A 25,854-nucleotide genomic window follows, 5' to 3' on the forward strand; every position below is an offset into this window, starting at 1 on the left:
CCCGACCTTCTAGGCTCCTTCTTGTCTGAGACCTCCCTTGCTCACTCTGGGGGCACCCAGAAAGGAGACAACTGGGGCTGGAATCAGGGCAGCATCTCTGGGGCGCATACGGGCAAGGCCACAGCACAACAGGGAGACCCGGATGACAGGTTCCCACCCACACTCCTCCTCAATCCTCTAGACTGTCCTTCTCCAGTGCCTCACGGAGAAAGACAGTGTCTCAGTACCTGCCCTTGCCAGGAAAAGAATCCCAGCACGACTCAGTGAAGGGAGGTGCGAGGCTGCAGACCGGCTTCACTGCAGCCTGCGGCCTGGGCTGGGGGGCGGCCCCAGGACCCTTCTGGAAGAACTGCTTGGCTCCAAACAGCCCTGCCTTTCCACCCCGTTGCTGCCAGGGGGCCCCAAGGCATGAAGCATGTGGGAGCAGAAGGGAGGTGGAGGGCTGGGCCCACCCCCCTGTGGCTCCCCCTGTGCCTGTCCCTGTCACAGTGGCTCACCAGCTCTGCATGTCAGCATGTGAGCCAGGCACAAGGGCATTCCCATCCTATGGATCGGGAAACCGAGATCCAGAGCATGCCTGACCCAAAGTCACGCAGCCAGTGAATGAGGAGAATTGGCCTTGGCCCCTAGGGCCCTGGTTCTCACTAAGTACCTTGCCCGTTCTCACTAGTGCTGGTCCCCTAGGAAGGGAGGAGGCTGGCAGGGGCGGATGGGTGCAGAGATGCCCCAAGGGGGGGGGGTGAGAGATGCCCTCCTTCCTGCACCGACCTACTGTCCAGGACCTTGGGGATACCCCACCCAGGCCAGGAGAGGGAGGGCTGCCCAGCCACGGGGCCTCCCTCCATCTCCCACTTCCACCCCTTTCAGCCAAGTTGATTCTAGTCCCTTCCCTTCCTGGGAGATGCCACCTGCCGTCAGAAGTCTCTCCCATTTCCCATGGTCTCACTAGGCATGGTGAACACGTTCCTCCCATCCCTGGGAGCTCCCTCACAGCAAGACGAAGGCGCAGCCCCAGCACAGGCCGGGCATTCGGTAGGAACTCAATATGTGAGTAAGGCCTTTGGTGGCTGGTAGAGTGAGGGACAGTGTGAGAAAGGGAGGGGGTGGGAGCGTGAGGCTGCAGGAGGAGGGGAGGGGGAAGTGGGGGACCCTGAGTAGGGGTGAGTGGGCTAGAGCTACCCCTCCCACCCAGGGTCCTTCCCGCAGGGCTGTGGGCCCCTGGTCACACAGCTGCCTTGGCCTTGGGATAAGCCCACGGGGTTTCCACACTGGTCAAGCTGTGGTCCTGACAGGTGGTGGCTGTCCTTCCCACATTCTGCTAGGGGAAAGAGGAAGCCGGAGGACGTCCCCTGAGCCCGACCTCGCTCTGGCCAGCCCAGCCTGGCAGGCCACAGTGCTGAACCACAGAGTAGAAAATCCTTGTTTTATTCAGCCCAGGCCTGGGCAATCTTGCTCTGTGATATGGCCAAAATATAAAAAATAAAAACCAACAACCAACAAAATACCGTTGTAGAGAAAAGTTAAGTACAAAATTGGGCCTGGCATCCGGAATCCCTGTGGTTTCGGTCTGCGTTTGCTCCCTGAGGCCGGCAGGGAGGGATGCCTGTGGCTTCCAGCTGCCCCTGCCTGTGGGGTGGGGGTGGGGGTGGGGGGTTGGGCCCCTCGGGCCGGGTCGGTCCTGGCAGGAGGCTTCCTGGGGGAGCCTGGCCGGCTTTGGGGAGTAGGGAGATTGACCGTCTGTCCATCCTCCATGAGATCAGGATCTAAGGAAAGAAAGCGAGCAGTCAGTGGTAGGCTGTGGGACAGGCCTCCTCCTTTGAGTGTCAGCAAGGCCTGCCACTGCATCCCCCGCGGACGGCGCCCCTTCCACGGCCCGGATCCCACGTGGGAGGGAGGGCAGGTGCGGGTGGAACCCTCAGCCAGCCCCAACCTCCAGAAGAGGGGTGTCCTGGCCTCTCCCACCCACGCAGGGGCCATCTCAACACCACCCCCTCCCCGTGCCCGGAGTTCCACAGTGTTCTCCAGGCCATTAGGAGAGCTGCTACTGTCTGGGAACGCTTTCTTGATTTTTTTCTAACAAAGTACTTTTTAAAAAAGGCCTCCTTCCTCCTCTTCAGAAACACGATCGCAAGCCACAGGCGTCAGTCCCGTGGCCTTTCTGGGAACACTGCATCCGGCTTCCTGTGCCCTGGCCCGGCCGCCTGCCTGCGGTCAGGGTACCACAGACGCTCTAATGAGACTTGAGCCTTTCCAAGCACTTATGTAAAGGGCTTGGAAAGGAGGGCCTCCGCCTTCCTTGGCCCATAGGCCCCCGGGGGAGCCAGAGGGGCCACGGGGCTGCTTCTCCGTCTGCCTTGTTGAGGAGCCTAGCTCATGGCATGGCTGGGAATAGGGATGCTGTTTTATTCCGCCCTTCCCGGCGGCGGGCAGGACAAGAGGGACGTAGGCTCCCTGCCTCCCTGCACACCCCTTGGCCCCTTCTTCTCTTGTGTGCCCCTTCCTTTCTTCCTCCTTCTCCTTCCACGGAATTGCTTCCCAGAAACCCTCTACCATTTAGGTGACCCCTGAATTGGGAACGGCTGAATGACACAGGTCCTGGGGAGGGAGGGGGTCAGAAACCCAGGCCTACAAAAGAGCCACGGTGCCGGGGATGGGGCAGGAATCAGCTGTTTTAAATATACTCTGTGACCTGGACTGTCTGATCAAATTCAGTTTATGAGGAATCTAATCTCTATACTGAACTAAAGGCCGCTATTCTCGTTTTTAATATACATGGGCTAGTGGTGGTGGTGGTGGTGGGGTGTGTGTGTGTGAATAGTTAGCTTAGTGGTCGCAGCTAAAGGGCAAAAGCGCTGTCTCTAAACAGGTCCTGACTCTGATACACAAAGTGAGCCTTAATCCTGGTCACACAGTGAACCCTAATCCTGGTCTCACACTGAGCCCTAATCCTGGACACACACTGAGCTCTGACCCTGGTCACACATTGAGCCCTGACTCTGGACACACAGTGTCTTAATCCTGGTCACACAGAGTCTTAATCCTGGTCACACACTGAGCCCTGAGCCTGGTCGCAGGCTAAACTTCATACCTGTCAATCATTAATAAGCATATGTTTTTGTCTCTCTGGGCCTTGAAATCTCTGCCATTTGTCCCCCAGCTGATGGATTGAAGTTCTAGAACTATGTCTATTTTGTTTTAGTTTTTGTTTTAATGGCAAAGTGTTGATTTGAGCTGATCAAACATTTTAAATTCTCATGGAGTGGGGCGGGGGGTTTCTTGGTGAATCTGTAAGCAGAAGGTCCCTCTGCAAAGTATTTCACCTGGGGAATCAGAAGGGCAGCCTGGAGCAGTGGCAACCAAGGTCCCGCCCCAGAGCCATGTGCCTGAGGCCTGGGCCAGAGTCCTGCAGTTTCCGGTACACCTGGGCCCAGCCACTGGGGGAAGCTTATCCCAACAGAATCACTTCTAATCTGGGGCTGTTTCTTTGAATGCACCTGACAGAGACACAGCTGCCATTCGCCGGGCACCCTCGGAAGGGTTCTCCAACACCACACAGCAGGACTTTCAATCTCTTAATCTCCCAAGCCTGCATGGGAAGGGTCTCTTTTGTAGTTGAGAAAAGGAATTCAGAGAGATGAGGCGACCTGCCCGATACCACAAAATGAAGACAGCTCAGAAGCAGGACTGCAGACTTTCCCCCTGTTACACTGTCCTCTGCTGGTCCCCCACTCCTCCCCGGCTGAGAAAGCTTAGGGAGCCACACCATCTGGGCCCAGAGCCCCACCAGGAGCACTCAGCTGGGGGTGGCACGGACAAGGCTCTTCGCCCTGAGTGGTTCAAGTGGCCCCACTTGTTCCCCCGGGAGGACAGGGACTGAGGAGAGGATGACGGGTGAGCACTTACTGGACGATTTTGCAGTTTGTCGTAGAAACATAGCGACCTGTGTAGTGAATGTTGCATCTCACCACATTGTTGGTGAAGTCGGACTCCAGAACGATGTACTTGGGGTTCACATGGACCTGATGAAGAAAGGACACCAAGGGAAAAGAGATCGGGTCAGAGGGCCGCCCCTCACCTGTTCACCAGGGAAGGTGGTAGAGATGCAGGCAGACAGACAGATGTGGAGGGGCCAGAGGGAAGGGGATGGGAGGACCAAGAACGATGACTTGAGACTGAGCGCTATGGAGACCGAGATCCGCTGGTGCAGAGACGTGGAGAGATGCAGAGACAGGAAAGAGACAGCGCGTGGTTGAAGAAAGCAGCACCAGGTCACTCCGACTGGAAGATGGGAGGCTGCCCCAGATCCAGAGCCCAGGCCAGGTGGGCCCTGCATGGGGCGCTTAGGGTCAGAGAGTTTGAATCTCTGCCCCCCGGAACACAGCAGTGAATGAGGGATCTGAGCAGGGATCCTGAGCCTGGTCTCCTGAGCCCGAGGCCGACACCCTTTGACCACACGTCCATCAAGATGACGCAGGCAAAGGCTGTCCCCCGTCAGGTGGAATTTCCCAGCCTGGAGCCGGGATGTCTGACACGGAGTTGATGGCCCAGGTGTAACCTGTGCTTTTTGTCTGGAGAAGAGCTGAAGGAAGCCTTCAGAATGTTGGATCAACCCGGGCGGGGGGCGGGGGGGCGCGGGTTGCCCTGGGGCGGCTACAACCAGACTTAAGTTGCAGAATATCTAAGAACATGTTACTTTTAAACCCTTTATTCTCCCCCACCACCACCAGGGCAGGAAGTGTGGGCTACGGATGTGGTTTGAATCCCGAATGCCTGGAACTCAGAGGGCCTGTGTACACATGTGGTGAGTGGCTGAACACGGGAAGGAGAACAGCCCTGCCAACACTGGCCCTGGTCTGAGGCGGAGCAGAGGGGCTGCTGAGCCCGCTGGGAGCCGCCAGGTTCTGGGTGTGACCAGAGGCTTCTGGGCTGCTGTGTTCCCAGTGCAGCTTTCCCAGTGGGCCGCATTCACGCGGGTCAGCGTGCCTCCCAAGCCCGTCTTCACTGCTCACTGCTCTGTGTAGTGCTTTAGGGTGTGGAACGGCGGGTCCGGGGGCACACAGGAAGGTTCCCTGCCCTTGCTTCGCACCTGCACGAAGGAGGAGGCCATGATGCCCTGGTCCCGGAGCAGTTTGCGTGGATGTACCACGCTAGGCTATGTGACCTTGATGTGCTTTTCTCCTTGTCTCCACCCCGCCCAGGGGAAGTGGCATTGGAGCAAGCAGACATTGGAGAAGGGGTTCAGGCCAGAAGGGACTCTTGGTCCCAGAAGCCTTTGGCTTTGCAGATATCGCTGGGGGGAGCAGGGGTTCTCTTTCGAGCCTGGCGATGTCCTCTCGCAGATGGCACAGAGCCTCCTCTGTCCCCTAGGGAAGACAGGGTCACTATCCCCTCTAACATCGCCACACCTAGGCCGAAGGTTCATTTTCTTATGGAAAGGGAGGCTCTGTTGGCTTGAGGCCAATACCCTCCAATGGGAAGAGGAGACCTCCACGTGATGTCCAGGCTGCTGCCTCTGCTCCACAGCTGGGGAAGAGGGAATGCCCTAGAGGCCAGAGCACATCCCCGGAGCAGGAACATGGAATGGGAGGGGCAGGCAGGAGGGAGCGCCTTGGACCAGGAGGCCCACCTTGAGGATGTAGTTCCCGGGCTGCACATCCGTTATGTCAATCCACTGGCAGTCGATGTCCGCATTGTAAGTGTCATAGCAGCCGGGGCTCAGACCCTGGGAAGAGGGACAGGAGTCAAGGCTGGGGTGCTGGGCCCTGCTCAGAGCCACTCCAGCAGTCTGGGCCCCTCCTTCCTCCCTTCCAGAGCCCACCGGGTGGATGGACCAGACAGAAGATAGGGAGGTGTAACAGCCAGCTGGGAGGGACAGAAGGAGGGGGATGCCTGGGGAGTTGGACGGAGGAACAGATGAAGAGACAGACGGGCAGGATAGACAGATGTTCTGTGGATACCTGGACAGACTGACAGAAAGGTGCATTTGGGTGGACAAACAGGCAATGGAACACCATGCCATCTAGACTTCATTGGAATGTTCCTTTCTTTCCACAGGCGGACACGCCTGGGAGTGATGCAGGAAGGGACCCCATGGTGACCCGACGACGGGTGAGAAGACCCTTGCTGCCATGGAGTGGAGTGGCCAGGAGCCTTGGCACAGGCCCAGCTGGGCATTGCTCTCTGCTTCCCCGCCCCCCACCCCTGCTCCCTTGGGCAGGGCTTTGTCCCCAGACCTCTGGGTCCCCGCCTTGGCCCTCTCGCCCAGCCCGGACCTGCGTATGAGAAGTGCACGCGTAGCGCTTGAGGTTGCCGAAGTCACAGGTGCTGTCCTCCAGGCAGAAGCTGGCCTTGTGGCCCTCCGCCACCTTCTTGCCTGTGGCTGCATCCAGCAGGTCATAGTGGCTGAACTCATCCATGCTGTGGTAGTGTCTGGGGGCAGAGGACGGGAGGAGAGACAAGGGGGCCTAGTCACCCCTGCGCTTCCTGAGACGGGCCTGGAGAGCCTGCTGTGACCCAGACTCCTGACCAGTCTGGGCTCATGGGGCTCCTTGGTCCCCTGTGTCCCCCAGGGCAGTGTCTCTGGGGCTGCTCCCAGCCAGATCACCCAGGGAGAGCTCCTCCTCTGGAGCCCTCACTTCCTTGCTGGGCTCCCATCTGGGCTAGCCTCCCTTGGACCATTCCCTGTATTCTAGACATTCCCCCTTAACACCCATCCTCCTCCAGGGAGCTTTAGCTAGGGAACTCTTGCCTGGGGTGGGGGGTAGTGGTGGTGGTGTGGATCCACCGCAGGCCCTCCCACCAGCATGGGTTCCGCCCAAAGCACCAAGTTGGGGGAGGAGCTCAGGCACCAAGGCCCCGCCCCACGGGAGGGGCCCCACTTACTGATGGCAGCTGTGCCATTCCCACGTGTGCCTTGGCCGGTTGGGGAGGAAGTCCGCGGTGCCCTGGTTCTTCACGCGCTGGGGGAAGCGTAGCAGCACCCGCACGTCGTAGTCGGTGGCCTCAGGAGTGTAGGCTGTGCTGCAGGGACAGGTGGGGAGAGCAGAGTGGGGCTGGATCAGGGGACACTGATGCCCAGAATGGGCCCACCCGTCCCTGAAGTTCCTCTCCACGGACTCCCCGTCCTGTGGCCGAGGCTCAGGCCTCTCCCCATCTCTCCTGAGCGCAGGAGAGAGGCTGTCCGCTTCTTTCTGGCTTCCAGCCTGTGGCCGGCAGCTACCAGGGAAGTCTTTCTCAAGTGGCATGGGGCCTGACAAGGACAATCGCACCTGCAGGTGACTCTCTGCTGGGGACAGCCTGGGGGTGGGGGTGGGGAGAGAGGCATATCGAAATCTTTGGAGGGCTTTTTGAAAGTGGCCCTATCCAGGAGATTCCGATAAGGGGACTGAGCCCTGACTGTTGACCCAAGTACGCCATGTCTCAGGTGCGGGCTCTTCAGTGTCAAAGCCGTTTCACTTTCCCAATCCTGTCTGCCCTGCTGCTCCCCCACACATCCTGGGGTTCCAGCTCCTAACACTGTTTCTCGAGCAGACTTCTCTCCTGCTAAGCTATATTGATGCCCGTGTTTGAGCCAGAACTCACCCAGCCTCCTAGGCCTAACTCAGGTTCCCTCATTCAGGAAGTCTGCCTTGATTGCCTCACTCACAGGCATCTTGACTGCCTGTGAGCTCCAGCAGCACCTCCTGTGGCCCAGCCTGATACCACAGGCCCCCTGGGCTATGTTAGTGTGACTAGGCCACCTTTCCCTGACTGCGCAGCTGCCAAGACTGAGAGAAGCTTTGTAAGAAGAGGAAGGGAGAGAGAGAGGAAAGAGGGGCAGCAGCAAGGGGAGCGAGACAGACAGCCCAACACAGACACAGACACACATGTGTGCAGGGCCTGACCGAGGCTCCTCCCCTCCCCGGAGGCCTGCTGACAGCTGTCCTGGCTGGCCTCAGGGGCACTTCCCTGGCACCCCTGAAGGTCTGGGTCCTGAAGCCAGAGGCAGGAGGCAGCCAGTTGCAGGGATTAGCTCGCTCTCCGAGAGGACATCTCCTGTCTGCCAGGACATAAGGCCCTTGGCCTTGTCTGGGGGAGGCTTGGAATCCGTCTGTGTCTGGGTTGGAACAAAACATTCTCCTTCCCTCTGTTCAGTTCAATCCTGCCCTTCTGTTCAGCTCAGCACACCATGGGAACCCATCAGGGCCTAGGTTCAAGGCCCAGCTTGGCCACAGTCTCGCGGTGAGACTTGGAGCGAGTCCCTCTCCTTGTCTCCGTTCGGCGGCAGCCTGTGCGCTGGCTGCGCTCTGCAGCCCGTACTGTCGATGATCGCGGAGAGCCCTGCCAGCTCAGCCTCAGTTCTGCTGGGTCGCTAGGTCTGTGCCCCGCGCCCCGCTCCCTAGCCCGTCTGGGAGCTCGGGCCTGGGCCCGCAGGATGCTCCGTGAACAGGGAATGGTAATTTGTCTTTGACTCAAAACTCCTCAAAACTCAGCCTCGGTGGGCTGCCACGGAGGCTGTGAGGTGCAATCCCTGCCGGAGGGATTGCAGCGGGAATGGGATCATGATGCTCTCTTCCCGGGGACAACTGACGAGACCAGACCTGAATGCGCAGGCCGACAGAGTGGTATAGTGGACCCCTATATCCGCAGTCTCGTCTTCCCTGGTTTTGGTTACCTGTGATCAAGGGCAAGACATTCTGGGCCAAGGAAGCAGTGAGCGAAGTCACATTCTGGTACAAGCACCTTAGCTCATGATGGACAGATGACGCCTTGTGGGTGAGCTACCCTGAGGGGCGGCAGTTCTGTAAGCGGGAAAATGCTGAGAATCTGACGGCCTTCTGGCACACTGAAGAGTAAAAGTTAATAAAGCATTCAAATGCAAAAACAAAAAAAGGGCAGCAAGTAACAAAGAAAAATAGGTGCTCTCCAGCATAGAGGGTCGTCAATAGACGAGGCAGGACGATGTCGTCTTTAACGAATTCTTTCAGCACAGGGAGATGGCCCCGCAGCGCAGGTATTTGAACAGAATGTTTGCAGTTCATACATTCGGGAGCAAGCTCGGCAGGCAATAGGGTCACCCAGGAATTAGGGAGAGCCGGCGGGGCTCTCCTTCCATAGTCTTGCAAACTGGTCTCCTTGTCCTCTCTCCCCACTGAGGTCTCTGTCATGTGTGCCCTCTGCCCCGGCTGGAGAGCCACACCTGTCCTCTGGGGATGGCTCTGAACTCCTGCCCTCTATCCTCAAGTCTCGTTTCCCCCACTGGGCTTCCCTGCATCCTTGTGGGAGCACCTTCTCCTGGGGGAGTGGGAAGGTTCTAGTCCTCTCTTTGCTCCTCAGCTGCCTGAGTGGAAAAACACATACCTTCAGGGCTGGTGTGAACATTCAAGGCCATAGTAAAGTTCCTTGTCTCATGACCTCTATGGAAATGCTCGCTTGTCCCCCTCCCCTCTTGGCTCCCTGGGGGTAGGCGAGACTCCCAGATGAAGAGGTCAGGGTCCCAAGAGGCTGAAGGGCTTGGCCAGGGTCATTCAGCTTGTGGGCAGCCTGACCGGCAAGAGCACGGGCTCGGGTGACTCCCCAGAGACTGTCCCCATGTTCCACACTTCAGCCTCGGCCCCTTACCTGGCCAGACACTTTTCCTCCGCAGCACAGCGCAGGGAGTAGAGATGGGCTCTCTGCACATAAGTGGAGGCTTGCACGTAGTTGGGGTCTGGGACCAAGTCGGGGAGACCTGGAGATGGAGTGGGAGAGATGGAGGAAGGGGAAAGAGTTGGCATCGACGGGTGTCAGGCTGGCCGCAGCTAATGCCCAGAGACCCCTTCAGCTGCAACTACCCTTTGCCATGCTCCTTCCCCTGTATAGGCTGTCACCTCCTCCAAGAAGCTACCTAACCCGAGCTAGGGGCATTGATTGGAACAATTCCCCCTGGGCTCAGGTGTGGGCCAGGGAGTTCAAGGAACAGGGGCTCTCTTCTGGAGCCCCCCATGCTGTGGGAACTTCTGAGATCCCTGCTTCCAGGGGGATAGGACCTGGGATAGGAGCGAAGCCTGGGAGGCAGGCTGGAGTCTGGTGAGCCAGAGAACAGGAAAGGGTACTCTTGGCGGGAGAGCCACATGAACAGGGGCCTGGAGACAGGACTGAATCAAGCAATTTCCTGACAGAGGCACTCCCTCCATGTCCTCGTTCCCCAGGCCTCTGGACACCAGCCTCCAGATGCCTTCTGCATTCTTCCCGAACCACCAGGAGAGCCCTGGGCTCTGGCCCCAAGTGGCTCCCAGAGAGCTCACGGGCAGAGCCAGGTGAATGGTGGTCGGCACAAGTGGGGTGGGCGGAAGGGTAGGGCGAGTAGGAAAACACATCCCCAGAGTAGGCTGCTGACGGGGCACGATTCTCAGCCTGGGCACCTAGCCTGACCTTCTCAGGATTCCTTTCTTCTTGCCATCGGCCCCCAGACCTGACGGCACCCTCCTCTGTCTGCAACCCGAGGGGCCTGGCTGCCTCCTCTGCAGGGCCCAGGGGAAGTCTGGAGTCTGCTCAGCCCCTGTGATCACTTGCTCCCCGGGACAGGCGAGAGCCAGGGGCCTGTCCCTCCGCACCTCCCCCACCTCCGTGCCTGAGGTGATCCCAGGTGGATTATTTGGACTGAGCAGAAACCAAACTCAGGTGTCCAGACCCAGTCCGCATCGGAATAGAGAAGGAACGATCTGACGTGGCTGCTGGGAGCACAGGGGCTGGTGGGGCCCGGGGTGGCTGGGAGGTGGGCAGGGGGGCTCCTGAGCCCCTGGCTCTCACCCAGCTTGGCCGAGGACTTCAGGGTGAGTGAGCCTGGGGCCTCTCCGTCCCCTCGCCCTCAGGCTCCCAGGATTCCGGCATTAAGGGAGCACAAGCCCTCTGCTCTTGAGGGGCAAGAAAGGTGCGGGGACTTGAGTCCTGCCAAAGCATTCCAGCCCCTCTTCTTGCTGCCAAAACCCTCTCGTCGGTTTTTGGGTCCCGAAGGTGAGGCAGACCCCCCCACCCTCGCCCATCCCCTGGGCTCTGAGCCCCCAGCCCGCTCACCCCAGTCCTGGGCCCCATGCGGGAGGCCGGTCCCCGCAGCCAGCGTGATCTCACCTACTCGGAATGAAGAGGAAGCTTGGAGCGCAGGGTGGGTGGGGATGAGGTGGCTCCTGGCTGAGGGGGGCCGTCTCGGCCAGCCGAGGTCCCATTACTCAAGCTCCAGGAATGCCTGCAGTCATTTCCCCGGGGACCCTTGGGCCCTCAAAGCAAGGGCCCACCTCGTTGCCAAGCTGCTTCTCACCCTCTGGTACCCGGAAGCCTCTGGTGCGGGAAGGTGAGGAAGACAGGAGCGGTCCCCTTCTCCATCATCAAAGTGCTTCTCCCGCAGCAACGTGTGGGGGTGGGTTAGCCGGCCAGAAGCCTCATGAGACCCAGTATTTGGCACCAGATGGCCTGCCTCCCCCACCCCAGGCCCGGTTTCAATAAACAGTGTGCAGATGGCTCCTCAAAGCTTTTCTGGCCCGACCCTTCCCCTCCAGGCCATTCCATGAGCTGGCTGGGCAGTCCAGCAAGGTTCCAAGAGCCAGCTGAGTAAGAGGCCAGAGGTACTGAGGCCCAGCAAGGGCTGGTGCCCCTTCTGGCTTATGGCTGAGCCCTGACCCTGGTCTTATACTGAGCCTGAACACACCACGGTTGGATCCTATCAGCAACTCTGAGCCTCAAACTCATTGTTTGTCCCCAGAGTATGTACTAAAAACTCTGTACTTGAAACACTTCTTAAGGAATTGCTTTGACATCATGAATCCTTTTTACTGTAACTGAGTGGGTGGGTTGGGTTTGGTTTTATAAGCTCCAAAGCTATGGGGGAGGGGCCTCTGTATCGTCTACGTGTGGGGATTTGGAAGGAAGACCATGGACAGGCGCCTCAGAGCTGGTCCTCACAACCTGAGCTCTGGCCCGGCCCTAGAGACCATCTTCCTCTTACTGTTGAAGAATCTCAGATTCACAGGTGCCTCCTGCTCCAAGAAGTCCTCCCTGACTGGCTGTGATATTCCAGACCACACATAAAGTCTGTCTCACCACTAGATCTGTCTTGATCTGTAGTTGGATTTCATTGTATTTACCTGGGTTTACTTCCCTCCAGACTCTGCACTCTCTGAGGGCAGGGACAAGGTCCCACTCACACTGTTAGCAGGCAATGCGCCACGCTTTGGGGCTGACTGCCTGCCCATCATATTGGCCTCTCTCAGGCAAGTTTCTCTCATCCTAAGTGGCTTTACTGTTCCAAAGACTGGGTGTGCTCTGTACCCTGTCCCCCGCAAGGCACCAGGGCACACAGAAGTGCTGGAGGGACCAAGGATCAGAGAAGGCAATGAATTTGCCCATGGTTGCACAGCGAGTAGGCAGCAGCCCTAGGAGAAGCTCCCCACCCCCTCCTAGCACTCCACCTATCATTCTTTTTATAAAAATGAGCTTTCTGGAAGTGTAATCTAGACACAGAAATGCAGACTTAAGGTATACAGCTTTGGTAAATTTTGACAAACGGTGCCCACTTGGGACCACGCCCACCATCAAGCTCTGTACTGTTTTCATCATCCCTGAAAGTTCCCTGCTATTCCTTCCTGGTAAATCCCCCTTTCCTCCTCCACCACCCCAAGTAACCGTTACTCCTCTTTTTTAAACACTGTAGATAGTTATGCCTTTTCTAGACCCTACATGGAACCACTCCTACCATTCTTTTCTTTTCTTTGTTCTGTATCTCTGACCAGCACAGGGGTCCCGTGTTTCCCCTAACAGGCTCCCCCTGGCCACGCTCCACCTCTGTCACACCGGGGAAGCTGCTGGAAAAGAGAGTAGCCTTGGGAGTTCAGGCGGGGTCTCCTTACTCTGGTCAGAGGTCCCTGGGCACCGCAGGCCCCTCCCTCAGCTGGAACAATGCCTCCTGCTCCGCCTGCTCTCCTATGAGGCACTGCATCAGCTTATAGGAGCAGTGGGCCCCCAGGCTTGGGCTCTCAGCCCTGGGGGATTGAGAGGGCACCCCTGTGTTGTTAGAAGTGGGGGAGGGAAGGTGTAAGCAGGGGCTTGCGGATGTAGGGAGAGGGGACTGACTTGCTGTTTCTGGCTTGGGAGGTCCAACCAGGCCTTCCGGGCATGATGGCCCATGTTGCCTGAAGTGTCACTACAGTAGAACGGTGTGCCCATCCCCTATCCCAAGAGGTGTGTGGAAGATCCCCAGGAGAGGGTAAGAAGAACACTCAGTGGTGCGGATGTCATTTTGAGGAGGGGCTGCGATCTTTTATCCAGAATATATGGAATCATCCAGCCCTGGGGCCCAGCGCTGGAGCCTCTAGAAAGTGGGTTCCAATGACAACACCTCCCAGAGACCCCCATTTCTCTAAATGCAGACACTGAATTAATTACAGTTCTAACATCAGAGCAAACTAACCATTATCGCTGGTCTGGGCAAGGCCCCTCTCTTGGAATAACATTTTTTTTTTTTTTTTTTTTTTTTGCTTTTCATTGTCACCCGACCCCTCTGACATATCCTCGGACATTTGTGTTTCTGTATACAACCTGCAGTGTATTGGAGGCAGGCATGCATTCTTGAAACATATAAATGAGATTGTCTTAGAATCTCATTCCATTTCTTGATTTTTCCATCAACATAAACTAGGGTCTACCTAGCTCAGGATTTGTCATGGCTAAATAGGGCTCCTAGGGAGTGCCCTCTGTGGCCACTATGGCCAGTCTTCTGGGGTTGGGTCCCAAGGTGGGACCAACCATAGACAGTCTCGGTGTATGGTTTACTGAGGCTACCCAAGGGGTCCTTGGTCACCATCAGCATCCCGCCATCCCATCCCAAGAGGGAGATAGGAGCCTGGCGGCTTACCCTCCTCTGCCACAGAATTTCTGTGGGACCCAGGGCCGGCCTACCCCCTCACCAGTCCCCACTGCCTCCATTCATCCAGCTCTGCTTGTCCTCTATCCCATGCAAAGCCTGGAAGGGCTCTGGCCAAGGACCCTGTGGGCACTGTTCCCCAGAAGCAAAGTGCTGATCGTGGGGGTTGGACACACAGTGACTTGGGATGTAGAGTCCAGACCAGGGCTGGACAAACACAGAGGCAGAGAGCAGTAGAGTCCCCGGGGATGGCTGAAGCCAGTCTTCTCTGCGGGGGAAGGGCTGTGTGTAAGTGAATCGGGGTCCCAAGGCCATTCTGCAGGCAGCCCTGGAGGCACCCTCGTCCCCATCAGACCCTCCTGGGCAGGGAAGACCCAGAACCCAGGATAAGGACCTTCTGCATTCCACATTCCTGCTCCAACCCTGGCAACCTCCTCTGAGGGTGATGCAGGCCCCTTCACTAGGCCCTCAGGACCAGCCTGCCATGCTCCCCACCCTAGGCTGGCCCCTGGGTCAGCCTGCGGGAACTTGAGGCCTATCTCCTTCTTCCCTGGCAGGACCCGGCTGGGGCCTTCTCTGGGGAAGACACCAGAAGGCAAGTTTGCCCTCTCATTCAGTCCCTGGGTGGGTAAACCTTAGGCCCGATTTCCCCACCTGGACGACGGAGAGAGACTATGCTAACCTGCAGAGGAGCCGTGAGGAGGCGTTCGATGGCTCCCAAAACACCTGGAGATGAAAACACTTTTCAGGAGCTCTTCAGTCTCTTCCCCAGCCTCGGGCAGGAGCCCAGACCTCTTACAACCTCCGCAGACGATTCTTCAGCAGCCAGGAAATTCTCCCACTGTCTGACCTAAATCCTTCCTGCTTCAGAAGAACTCCGGTCCCTCCCTCCCGGCAGCTCCTGGAGGCCGCCCAGTGCGGAGGGCCTGTGGTTGCGTTCCTGTCGCTTGCCCACACCTCACCTGTTTCCCCTCTTGGCTTCCCCCTTTTTGTGGTTCCATAAACCTTGGCCCCTTTGAATGCTTTCCTCTCCAGGCCTCCCGCTCCCAAGCCACAGAGGAAGGAGCAAGGAATGCAAGATGGTCCTAATCTCTTGAGTCTCGGGGGCTGGAGGATAAACAAGGTCCAGCAGGAACCGGTCAGCAGGCGGGCAGTGAGAGCTGTGTGGGGTGGGATGTTTTGGCTCAGCAGCCAGACTCTGGAGGAGCCCTGAGGTAGGGAAAAGGGGCAAGCTCACAGAGCTCGGTCTTGCGTAAAGAGGAGACGACAGGGCCTACAGGCTGGGAGCTGGGAGCTCCGAGCCCTGTGAACTCATCATCTCGTAATCAGGACATGAGACTGTCCGGGCTGGCCTGGAGGGGCCGCACCTGTGTGATGATCGGGTGGGCAAGGTGACTGCAGGATTCCCTGCGTCCTGCTGGGAAGGGACAGTCCCAGCCCAGGCAAAGGAGCTCTGACAGCCCTAACACCAGGCTCAAAACCCGCAAGGGCTCCCCACCGCCTACAGAATTGGGCCCTGACTTCTCAGGGCGGCAGCTAAGGCCTTCCGTGGTCTGGCCCTAACAGAGCCTTCCAGATCTCATAGCCTGAAGGGTCAGGAGGCAGCTCCCTCGCACACCAGACCTCTCCTGCCCCAGCCCCTGATGCCATATTTTGGAATTCTGCACACATGAGGGCATGCGCGCGCGCACACACACACACGACCTTGCAGGGGTTCACAGTCTTTAGGCCCCAGACCCTACCTTGTCAGTGCTGACTATCCCCTCTGCCAGCACACATCTGCCCCCCTCAGTGGGTGGAGACAGTCCAGGGGCCGTGACCACCTCACCCTTCCTTTGAGGGCCCAACTCTGAGAAGGGGATCTGTGAGGGTTTGTTCATCTCGGCGACTGCCCTGGACGTGGGCTGGGGCTGAGCTGGGAGCAGGCTGACATTAACCTCTGGGGAGGTCAGTTGCCTTCCACACTGACCCAGCCAGTCAGCTGCCTCCTTGCATACCTCACTCCCTCACACTCTCCCCGCGCTGTGAACACAGGGCCCTGCTGCTTTCTGCTCCCCTGCAAGTCTGCAGGGGTCCCCCTAGCCCTACCTCCAGGAGCCTTTGTGGATGCTTCAGTCCCCTGGGTCTCTCCCTGCCCCTCAGGCCCTTCACATGGACTCGAACTTCCATCTTTCTTATAAAACCTGCTCAGCCCACTGCCTTCCCCTCTCAGCTCATGGCAGCTTCATTCTTCCAGCTGCACAGGCTCCAAACCTTTGTGTTCATGCCTGACCTCTTTCTCTTACACCCCACGTCCAGCCCATAGGGAAATCCCAACAGCTCCATCTCCAGACTAGATCCTGAACCTGACTTCCCACAACCTCAACCATTAGCCTGCCTGGTGCCATCACCCCTGCCAGCATCTCTCCACCAGCCTCCCCACTGCCCATCCCAGCCCAGCGGTGAGGGGCCCTGTTTAAATGTCACTGCCCAGCTCAAAGCCTGCAGTGCTCCCTAGTGTAGGGGGCATAAAAGCCTAAGTCCTCCCAGTGGCCTCCACGGTCCCATGGCCTCTCTGGCTTGCCTCTTATCACGCCCCTGACTCCTGTCCTGCTCTGCTCCAAACAGATGGGAACACACTTGAAACCCCCAGGGAATTCCTGCCTCCGGACCTTTGCACTGGCTGTTTCCCCTTCCTGGAATGCTCTTCCTGATGTTGTGTGCCTCACTCATTCGCCTCCTTTGTCTCTGCTCAAATGTCACCTTCAGGAGGCGTACCTTAACCATCTTTGCAACCTGCTCCCTCCCCCTCCCCATGCCAGATCTTAATTATCTCCACTTTCCCACAGTCCTTAGCACATTTTATCATTTCCCTATGTATTATGTTTATGCATGAAAATATGTCCGCAAAGGCAAGGGTTTTGTGTCTTTCTTTTTGTTAAGGAAGATTCAGCTCTAGCCTGTGCCCAGCACACAGTAAGACACTCAGTAATAGTTCCTGAGTGGATGAATCTCCATTCAGGGGAGGGACTGCCCTTTGCCTGCTACCCAGCTGTGGGCCCAGGTGTCTGCGCGTAGCAGGTGGGAGCAGGAGACATCCGTGAGAGGGTGGTGGGTGGGGGATGTCCTGTGGCCTGGTTTCTGGCTTCTGTGCCGAGACCTTCATAAGGACAGGCTTGGCTCTGGCACACCCCCGACTTCTCTGTACACAGCCTGGGGCTGGCCCCTGTGGGCCCTGGCGACCACAGGCACAAACACCTTCAGGGCCTTGTGGCATCTGTCTGCGTGAGCAGACTTCATTACCAAGCAAAGGTTGGCACTGATTCCAAAAGTCCTTTCTTTTGAAAGAGGATTAGGGGCGCCTGGGTGGCTCAGTGGATTAAAGCCTCTGCCTTTGGCTCAGGTCATGATCCCAGGGTCCTGGGTTAGGGTTAGGCTTAGTGTTAGGGCAACTGGCAACAGGCTCTCTGCTCAGCGGGGGGGGGGGGGGGGGGGGGATCTGCTTCCCCCTCCCTGTCTGCCTGCCTCTCTCTGCCTACTTGTGATCTCTGTTTGTCAAATAAATAAATAAAATCTTAAAAAAAAAAGAGGATTAGCAACCCATGGTTGCTGTTGGTCTACAAGCAGGAGGAGAGGTTGGTTGTCTCCTGAGGCTTCGATGGCAAAGGCCTCTGGGACCTTTCCTTCCCCACCTGAGACCCTTCCTGCTCTGGCGTTCGGACAGCAGCCCATTTCCAGGTGACGGGGAAATAACCAGTTCCTGAGTGCTCGTCAGCAAGGGAACTGGGTCAGAGAGACCCAGGCCCAATGGTGGCCCTGCAATTCTGAATCCATACAGAAAGGCCCTCTGGGTCCAGCTGCCTCTGGCGAGGAGGCTGGTAGGTCAGAGCAGGGGAGGGGACCAGACCCAGCCTCTCCTTCCTGCTTCTGAGCCGATGGCTGTTCTGCAGGAATGCCTGGCATGGGAATTGGAAGCAGGTGTGGGCTGCAGGGGCGGACCACCCGCCTCCTCCCCGCCTTCCTCTCCTGCCATTCCGGTACTGCCCAGGGGAGTTTTCCGTGTGTTCTTGGCTTGGAGAAGAGTGGAGTGGACTCAGGCTGGGACTACTAGAGGTGTGAGTGTGAGTGTGAGTGTGAGTGGGTGTGTGTGCACCTTCAGAGCTGAGAGGACACTGAGATGGGGACCCCTGGGGTTAGGAGAGGAGGGAGGAAGAAGGATGCCCCTAAGGCCCAAACGATTCCCACCCTGCTCTGCTACCACCCCAAAGGCTTGTGGGGCCTGCGAACTTAAGGCAAAAGTCCAAATTTTGGCTTTCTGGGGTTTTAGACCTGAGACAAACAAGGAAATAGACTTTCCCTGAGGGGCAAGAAGAGAGAGGCTTCAGCCGTCCAGCAGGAGAGAGGGAAGGCCTGGCTCCGAATCTGGCTCTGATCCACGGAGACCTTGGATGACTTATGAACTTCTGTGGCCTTGGGCTCCTGGTCCGTGGTGGGGGAGGGAGGCAGGCGGGGGGGGGGGGGGGCGGGGGAGGCAAGCAATAACACTATCTACCTGCCGCCCCAGGCTGCTGGCAGCACTAAATGAGAAAGTGAAAATCCAACGCTTAGCATTATGTCTTGTGCACAGTCAGGGTTCAAGAAATATCAGCTTTGGTGAGTGTTATTTAAAATAGGAGCCCTCTCTTTTTGCGGGGATGGTCCAGTTTGGGACCTGGGGAGAGAGGATGTGGCCTTGCAACCTGATGATAACAGAGGAGACAGGAAGTCTGCCTGAGAGGAGACTGCTCGGGACACAACTTGTTTGTTCTGACACTAATGACTTTGGCCAAACAGGGGAGCAGGAAGAGGACCCAGGTCCCTCCGTGTCCACAGCCTGTCCGACCCCTCTCAACAGCTTTCTCGGTCTGAAGGCTCCACTTCTTTCTGAAGGAACACTCAGGACAACCTCAGGGAAGGAAGAAGGGAGGCTGACCTGAGATCCTGGCTCTGCTCGTCACTAGTGATGTGACCCTGGACAAGCCTCTTAACCTCTGAGAACCTCAGTTTGCTCGTCTGCAAAATGCGGCTGGTGAATAATACCTAGGGTTGCCCTGAGGATTAAAGGACTTGAACCGTAGAGCTCCAGGAAGGGTAGAAGACACCGAGAAAGCACGATATAAGCGCTTGTGACAAAAGTGTTCTGGAGTCTAGAGTGAGAACGGCGAGTCTTCGCAAACACCACACCGGGGAGGGACTCTGCTTCCGAAGTCTTGCAGGTCCGCTGGCCCGACTCAGTCCGTCCCAGCCAGGGCCTGGCACAAACTGGACAGTCAAACAGCTTAGGAGTGAACAAGCCAGGAGTGCAGCAGAAGCAAGAATACACCAAGTTAAACAAAATTAGGTCTGGGGGTTAGGAACTCGGGGTGGGGGTTCATGCAGGACTCACAACCTGGTTTCAGGACTAAAAGGCTGGGTGAACAGCAGCGAACGAGCCTGTCGCCTCATCTATGAGATGGGACAAAGAATGGTACCTGGCTCGTGGGGTAGCTGCGGGAACTAAGGGCGGCGATGCACCAAGTGCCCACAAATGCTAGTGTCAGTCTCCCTCCCCTGGTTGCAGCTGGGGAAACTGAGGCCCAGAGAGCCGCTGGAGGAGGCCAAGGTGCTCGGCCTGCCCCACCTGGCTCACAGGTGGTGTGTGGGTCCTCCTGGGGTCATCTGGGTGCAGTGCAGGGATGACAGGCTGGGCCTGAGCTCTGGCTCGGCCATGTGGGTGGGGAGGCTGCCCTGGGTGCCAGAGGAGCACCGTGCCCCCTCTCCGGGCGGCCATGAGTGACACTGCATGGTTTAGCCACCCGGCTCAGCGGGTGCTCCTCAGCAGATGGCCTGCTTGTTATTATCATCCCTGACCTGGGGCTCGAACTCTGGATGCTTCGGGGCTAGAGGCCAGCTTCTGCCTGTCTCTGCATCTACTCCAAGTCTGAGGAGGTAGGGAGGTGACTGGAGAAGGGGAGGTGGGGGTTGGGAGCTGGCCCAGGTGTAGGGAGCGGGGGAGGGGGGCAGGGAGCCAGGGCTACTGTCGGGAATGAAGGGGTCCTGTCTAGCTTCTTGGGTGCAGGAGACTAGATGGAGAGGGGAGGACGCGAGGAACACCTCTGCGTGTATGGGGAGGTGCAAACTCCAGGCCGGGGAGCAGTCTGGTTCCCATGAGGCTGTGGGGATGTGAGACGGCGAGAAAGAAAGAAAGAAGGTGCCCCTGCTTTTGGAGCAGTAGGCTAAGGTATTTATTTTGTCCTGAAGGCCTTCAGGAGCCCCACAACATTCTTGAGCAGGAGAATAATATGGTCAGCTCTGTAGAGGGGCTGGCCAGGGAGAGGCTGGGAGCAGGGGAGCAGGGAGGAGGCAGCCAGGGCTTCCTCCTGGGCTTTGATTGGCCGTGTGGAGACAGGGATGGAGGGCCATGCCAGGCAAGGCTTGCACAGCCATCCATCCTCGAGGCCCAGGAGAATGGCCAGGGAGCCTGCTCCATATTGTTTTCACGGGGTTTCCAGGACCAGTGAAGCCGGCCAGGAGTGGGAGGGGGAGGCCTGAGGGAAGAGCTGGGGTCTTCAGGGACCAGGAGTCACCTTAGTTGGTCCAAAGACCACCAGCTCAGAAAAGCTGAGGCCGTGAGGGGATGGGGTGGGGAGGGGGGGTGGGCAGGGGCAGGGATAGGAGGCCAGGAAGGGAGGGCCTGGCCACGGTGGAGGGCGAGGCACAGTGCAGGGGACACAGCTAGGTTTGGGAAGCCGCCTGCCACCCTCCAGGCGTCTGCACGGATTTGCTGAGAGCCAGGCAAAGTATGTGACCCTCTCTGGGCCTCTGTTTCCTGGTCTATCCAGTTACAAGTTCCAGAGTTGGAGACAATGGGATTGCAGGAGGCCCAGGCAGCCCCAGCACTGGGTGGGAGGGAAGAGGGTGCAGGCGCCAGAGGAATAAACCCGGGCTCTGGACAGACGCTTGGAAACCGCCCAGACGTGGAGGGATGTGGGCGGAGCGCACATGTGTTTGGTGTTGTGAGGACACATCCACGCCCACACACACACAGGCTGCCAGCACCCAGCCTCAGACCCCTGGGTGTGTGGCCAGGAGGAATGAGGTCAGTCCCAGAGAATCTGCCCTGGACTCCCACACCAGGCCTGGGGGTCTGATCTCAAGCACAAGACTTGGCCTTCTCTTAACTGGGATTTTTCCATGGTCTGGGCCTAGCAGGGTGGGAAGGGGGAGTCAATGATGAGAGAGAAGGTACTCCTCCTTCCTTGGTCTCTCTGTGAGCCCCAAAGTAGCCTGCGCCCCCACACTCCCTCCCACCCCACACGCCACGCCCCCGCCCCCATGACTAGGGGAAGGAGCACCTGGAGGGTGCCAATGGCCATCACCTGCAGCAATGCACATGTACCTTCTCCTCCGGGAAGTCCTCCCTGAGCCCCCAGCCCCTGACCGGGGAGTCCCTTCGTCTGGGCTCCCCTAGCTCATGCCTCCAATGCCTGCCCAATCACAGCACTCATGTGCCCCCTTTGCTATGCCTCCCCTGACCCCCAGCAGGGATGGAATGTGATGCTTACCAGCACACTTTTAACCCCAAACCAACTATGGGGCTCAGGGTCAAGACCGGAGACTCTGATAAGCACCAAGTGCCCTCACTCCAGACATGGCCTTAGCCCTGGCCGGTCGCCTTTGAACTTTAAGAACTGTCAGGCCAAAGAGAGTCCCTAGAAAACCCCACTGGTTTGGCACGCAGAGGCCGAGGCCCAGGCTTAGCTCTGCCGGTGGTGCTGTAGCACTGGAAACCTCCGACTTCTCCCATGCCCAGAAGTGGGCCACTTCCAGCCGAGCCCCACTCTGAGGTCACAGAGCCTAAGAAAGCCACTGCGAAAGCTTACTACCCTATAAGGTGGGATGCCCTCTCCTCCAAGGAGCTCTAGGAGCAGATGATGCCCAACTTAGAGCACCCTGCTGCCGGGACGCACAAAGTCTCAGTGAGGACCAGATGTGGGTGGGGCCACAGTGGGCAGGAGGACACAACCTTCATCCCATCCCACAAGGGCGCCCCCATCAGGCTCCTGCCCCGAGGCCCCTGCAGGTTCTGCAAGTGGGATTTGGCACCCAACTTGAGTGCTATGCCGTGGATGTGAGGCAGTGGGTGCTACCAGCGAGGACACGCCTCTCCCCTAGCCTTGGACTCTGGCAACCCCGAGGGAGACAGAACCACGCTGCCCCCTCCCCCTCCGGCCCCTGCGCAGTAGCCTCTCACCTAGGTTGGTGTGGCTGGAGACAAGCCAGCAGTCCCTGAGCTGACGGAGGTAGAGAAGCAAAGGTTGGGGCTGTGCCCCTGGGTCCCTGGGCCCTGCCGGGTTCAGCCCTCACCTGGCGAGCCTGGCCCGGCAACGTTGGAGTCGGGCAGAGAACTGGGGCACTGACTGCAGCCTGAAGGGACTGAACGGAAAACCTTCGTTGAAGCTGACTTTGGGCTTGCAGATACAGAGGCAGAAAAGGGAACTCTGGGACAGCAGAGGATGGGCCAATAGCCATCTAGCCTTGGGCAGGCCCCTAGTAGGCCCTCACCACAGTAGCCCCCCTGTGTGGGGGGTTCTCTGTCTGAAGACAGAGAGTTTCCCCTTCGCTGTGTTCATATGTACAGATGGTTTGGGCCTTTCCAAGACCAGGTCATATCTTCACAGTCCCCCTTCCCCCAGAAAATACCAGAGGGAGGCTTGTCTACAGCTCCCTCCTGGGGCTCTCCTCCAGGACCACGTGAAATGAGGGAGCTACTGGCCTGGGCACCAAAAAACTCAGTAACCACGAGAAGTAGTATTTGTGGCAACACTTCTAAAAATCAAGATCAGTGCCAGAAAAATCTGCGATGAACCAAATATCAGAATCTCACATAAAGACAGGATCAGTTTGCCTCAGGCTCCAGTATGGCTTTGCATGGCACCGTTACTAATTCTACGTAAAAGCTGGATCTTTTGCTCATCACAGGTTTTTTTAGATGTTTGCATTCATTTTTGACCTAAAAGGCATTAAAATATTACTTTTCTTGATTCCTGAGCTTGTTGACATCCCCTTAAATTTTTCACCTCTGGCGGGTGCCTCAATACCTCTCCTGTCTGGCCCTGGCAGTGTCCCCTGCGGGAACTCTGTCATCTAGTCTGGACTCCCGCCTGCAGCCAGAGTGGCCTCCCTAACCTTCTGCTCATCCAGGCCAAGCTCACAGATGCTAGTGGCTGGGACCTTGCCACACCTCCAGAGGCATCCCCAAGGCCTTTCTGACCCTGAAGATCCAGGTTTCTGATGCTGATACTCCCTGCTTCCCCCTGCCAGGCTGGCATAGGGGCATCTCCAGGGCTGGAAGTCAGGCCCTACTGAAATGATGGAGGGGCAGGAAGAAGCACTCCTTCCCTTTGTCCCCAGAGAACCCACACCAGGTCTGGAAGGTGCCTCAGTCTCAAGCCCAGCCAGTCCCTCCACCCCTGACCTCTCCAGCCAGGGTCAGAGCCCAAGCCTGCCTGGCTGAATCCGGCAGCTAATAATGCGTGGACCTGGGGAGGTCCGGAGGTGGGACGCACGGTGACGGTGGGGAGGCACAGCTCAGGGGAGGCCCACGGACCGCGCGGCTGTGGCCGTGGCTGTGACCGCAGGGCGGTCGGCGGGGCACGGGAAGGTACTCACCGCGGCCGTTCTGGTTGGGCCGGTACACGCTGCCCACGCTGAGGCGGCCCTGCTGCGCGCCGCTGCGCTCCCCTCCTGGCGGGGGCGCGTCCGAGCTGCGCACGGGCAGGTAGGGCGGCTCCAGCACGCGGAAGGGGGGCTGCGGCTCCACGGCCCGAGGCGGGACGTAGGCCTCCGGCGGCACGTTGGCATAGGGCGGGTACCAGCCGAGGCGGGGGTCGCCGGCGTAGGCACCGCCACCGCCTCCGCCGCCTATCGCGGGCGGCGCGTCGGGGCCCGGCTCCGGGTAGGCCTGTTCGAAGCCGGTGGTGCCCTCGTGGTAGAGGCTGTGCGAGTAGCGGCGGTCCAGGCCGTCGGCGGGCTGCGGCGGCGGCGGCGGCGGAGCGTAGGGCCTCTCCGGCGCGGGGTAGAAGGTCTGCGGCGGATACTCAGGCTGCTCCTCGCCGCCGCCGTACTCCTCGTAGCGCGCCCGCGGCTGGTAGGGGTAGATGACACCGGCCGAGGCCACCGCCGCCGCCCCGGCGCCGCCGCCGCCGCCGCGGTAGTACACATAGCCCTGGTCGTAGGTCCGCGACGCGGGGTCGTAGGTCTCGTACTGGCTGACGAAGGGCGCCTGCGGGTAGGGGAACTGCTGCGGGAAGGAGGGCGGCTGGCGGTAGGTGGTGGCGAAGGCCGAGGCCGAGACCGAGGAGGCGGAGCCCCCGTGTCGTTGCTGGGAGACGGAGGTGCGGACCCGGGCCATGCCTGTGCTGTCCCCGACGGCCACCTCGCGCCAGTTGTCCGGCACCTGGCCGAAGCCGAACGGGTGGCGCGCCTGGCCGCGCACGGTGTCCGAGCCGACGCGCCCGGGCAGGGGCAGCGACGGGGCCTGCCGACGCCGGAGGCCTCCTTGGCTGCGCCGCTGCGGGGCCTGGGGAGCGCCGGCCAGCAGCACCCGGGAGCTACTGTCGGTGCGCTGTGGCCCGGGCGGCAGGTACTCTGAGCCAGAGTTGAGCAGGCTGTACACCTGCCCGTTGTTCTCCCACTGAATCAGCTGCCTCCAGCGCCCCGCGTCGGAGCCCTGTCCCGGCCGCGCCTCCTGACTGTGCACCAGGACGCAGAGGCAGGCGCCCCACACCAGGGCCCCCAGCTGCCAGCCAGCTCGGGCTAGAGCCATGGTGGCCCCTCTGCAGAGGCCTGGTGGACCGAGGACCTCTCAGGAGTGTACTCCTGTGCGTGTTTCTCTTCCCACGGCCTCGAGGACAGGACGGCTCCTTGCCTGCCTGGGCTCTAGCTTTGTCCATCCTGGCCTTGTCCCGAGCGGGACAGTTCCTCCGATGACAGCATTTCGAGGCCAAGGGGTCAGGGCAGGGCAGGGGCGGTGCCCAGGGCAGCACGAGGCTCTCTGCAGGGCACGGGACAGGCAGGACTGCCTGGGAGACTTACATGGCCAGCCTGGTACTGGCTGGCCGCTGGGCTGGCGCTTTCCCACTCTGAATGAATAAGCAACAGGCTGGGAGCGTTGGGAGGTTTCGGGCAGCCCGGTCCGCCCGCTGGGGCCTCCTCCGCGGGGCCCTACGGCCCGCCGGGTTTTAGCTATGCTGCTTGTCCCACAGCTGCTGTGCTCCTTCAGTCTCTGGAGCTTCCAGCCAAGCTGCAGACCTGCCTCTGAGGAAGGGAATGAAGCAGGGACTAGAAGGGGGCCTCTGGGGGTGCAGGCAGAACGCGGCTGGGGTGTCAGCATCCCTAGGGCCCTTTCCACTTTGGACCCAGCATCCACCTTACCTGCTCTCTCCCCAGGAACCAGCCTCTCCCGAGGACCCCCTGAACACCCCTTCCCCAAAGTCAGTGCTAAGGGACACCCTCCTCATTGGTGGGCCTCCCTGAGGAGATGCTCAGCCTAATATTGGACCCCAGGGGCAGCTCAGTTGCTTAGGCCTGAGTACAAAGGGGCTGGAGCTTTGGCTTTTTCCTGTCTTGGCACATCTCTTGTGCTTACTCTCTCAATCTGTAGAATGGGTGGATGCCCTTGTGCTGACTAGAACTTGTGAAATCGTGGGAGAGGTCAGCCTCTTATGCATCCCATCTGGGAGGTTTCTGCTCTGTGTCTCTTGAATCAACGTCCTGAGTATGCCCGTGGTTAAAATGCGACCCAGAGGCTGTCTTTGATATGGCGCAGAGTAGAACAGCAGGAAGGGGGACTCAGGAGAGCTAGGCCTAGTCCTGAGGCTGGGATTAATTCACTGGGTGATCTTGGGGAAGCCCCTTCTTTACTCTGATCAATGGGGGATTAGACCAGATGGTCCCCAAGAGTGCTTTGGGAGTTTCTCAGT

General features: G+C 58.8%; 1 protein-coding gene across 1 annotated transcript; it reads right to left on the minus strand.

The window, feature by feature from the left end:
• Positions 1-1,418: 1,418 nt before the first annotated feature.
• Positions 1,419-25,003, minus strand: LOXL1 (lysyl oxidase like 1). Its single transcript, XM_046007153.1, has 7 exons — positions 23,543-25,003; positions 9,601-9,709; positions 6,883-7,020; positions 6,273-6,429; positions 5,627-5,722; positions 3,904-4,019; positions 1,419-1,763 (listed from the first exon to the last, which is right to left on the minus strand). The coding sequence occupies exons 1-7, from the start codon at positions 24,696-24,698 to the stop codon at positions 1,757-1,759; spliced, it is 1,779 nt and encodes a 592-aa protein (XP_045863109.1). The 5' UTR covers positions 24,699-25,003; the 3' UTR covers positions 1,419-1,756.
• Positions 25,004-25,854: the final 851 nt, after the last annotated feature.

Source organism: Meles meles, chromosome 6, assembly GCF_922984935.1.
Source record: "Meles meles chromosome 6, mMelMel3.1 paternal haplotype, whole genome shotgun sequence".
NCBI lineage: Eukaryota > Metazoa > Chordata > Mammalia > Carnivora > Mustelidae > Meles > Meles meles.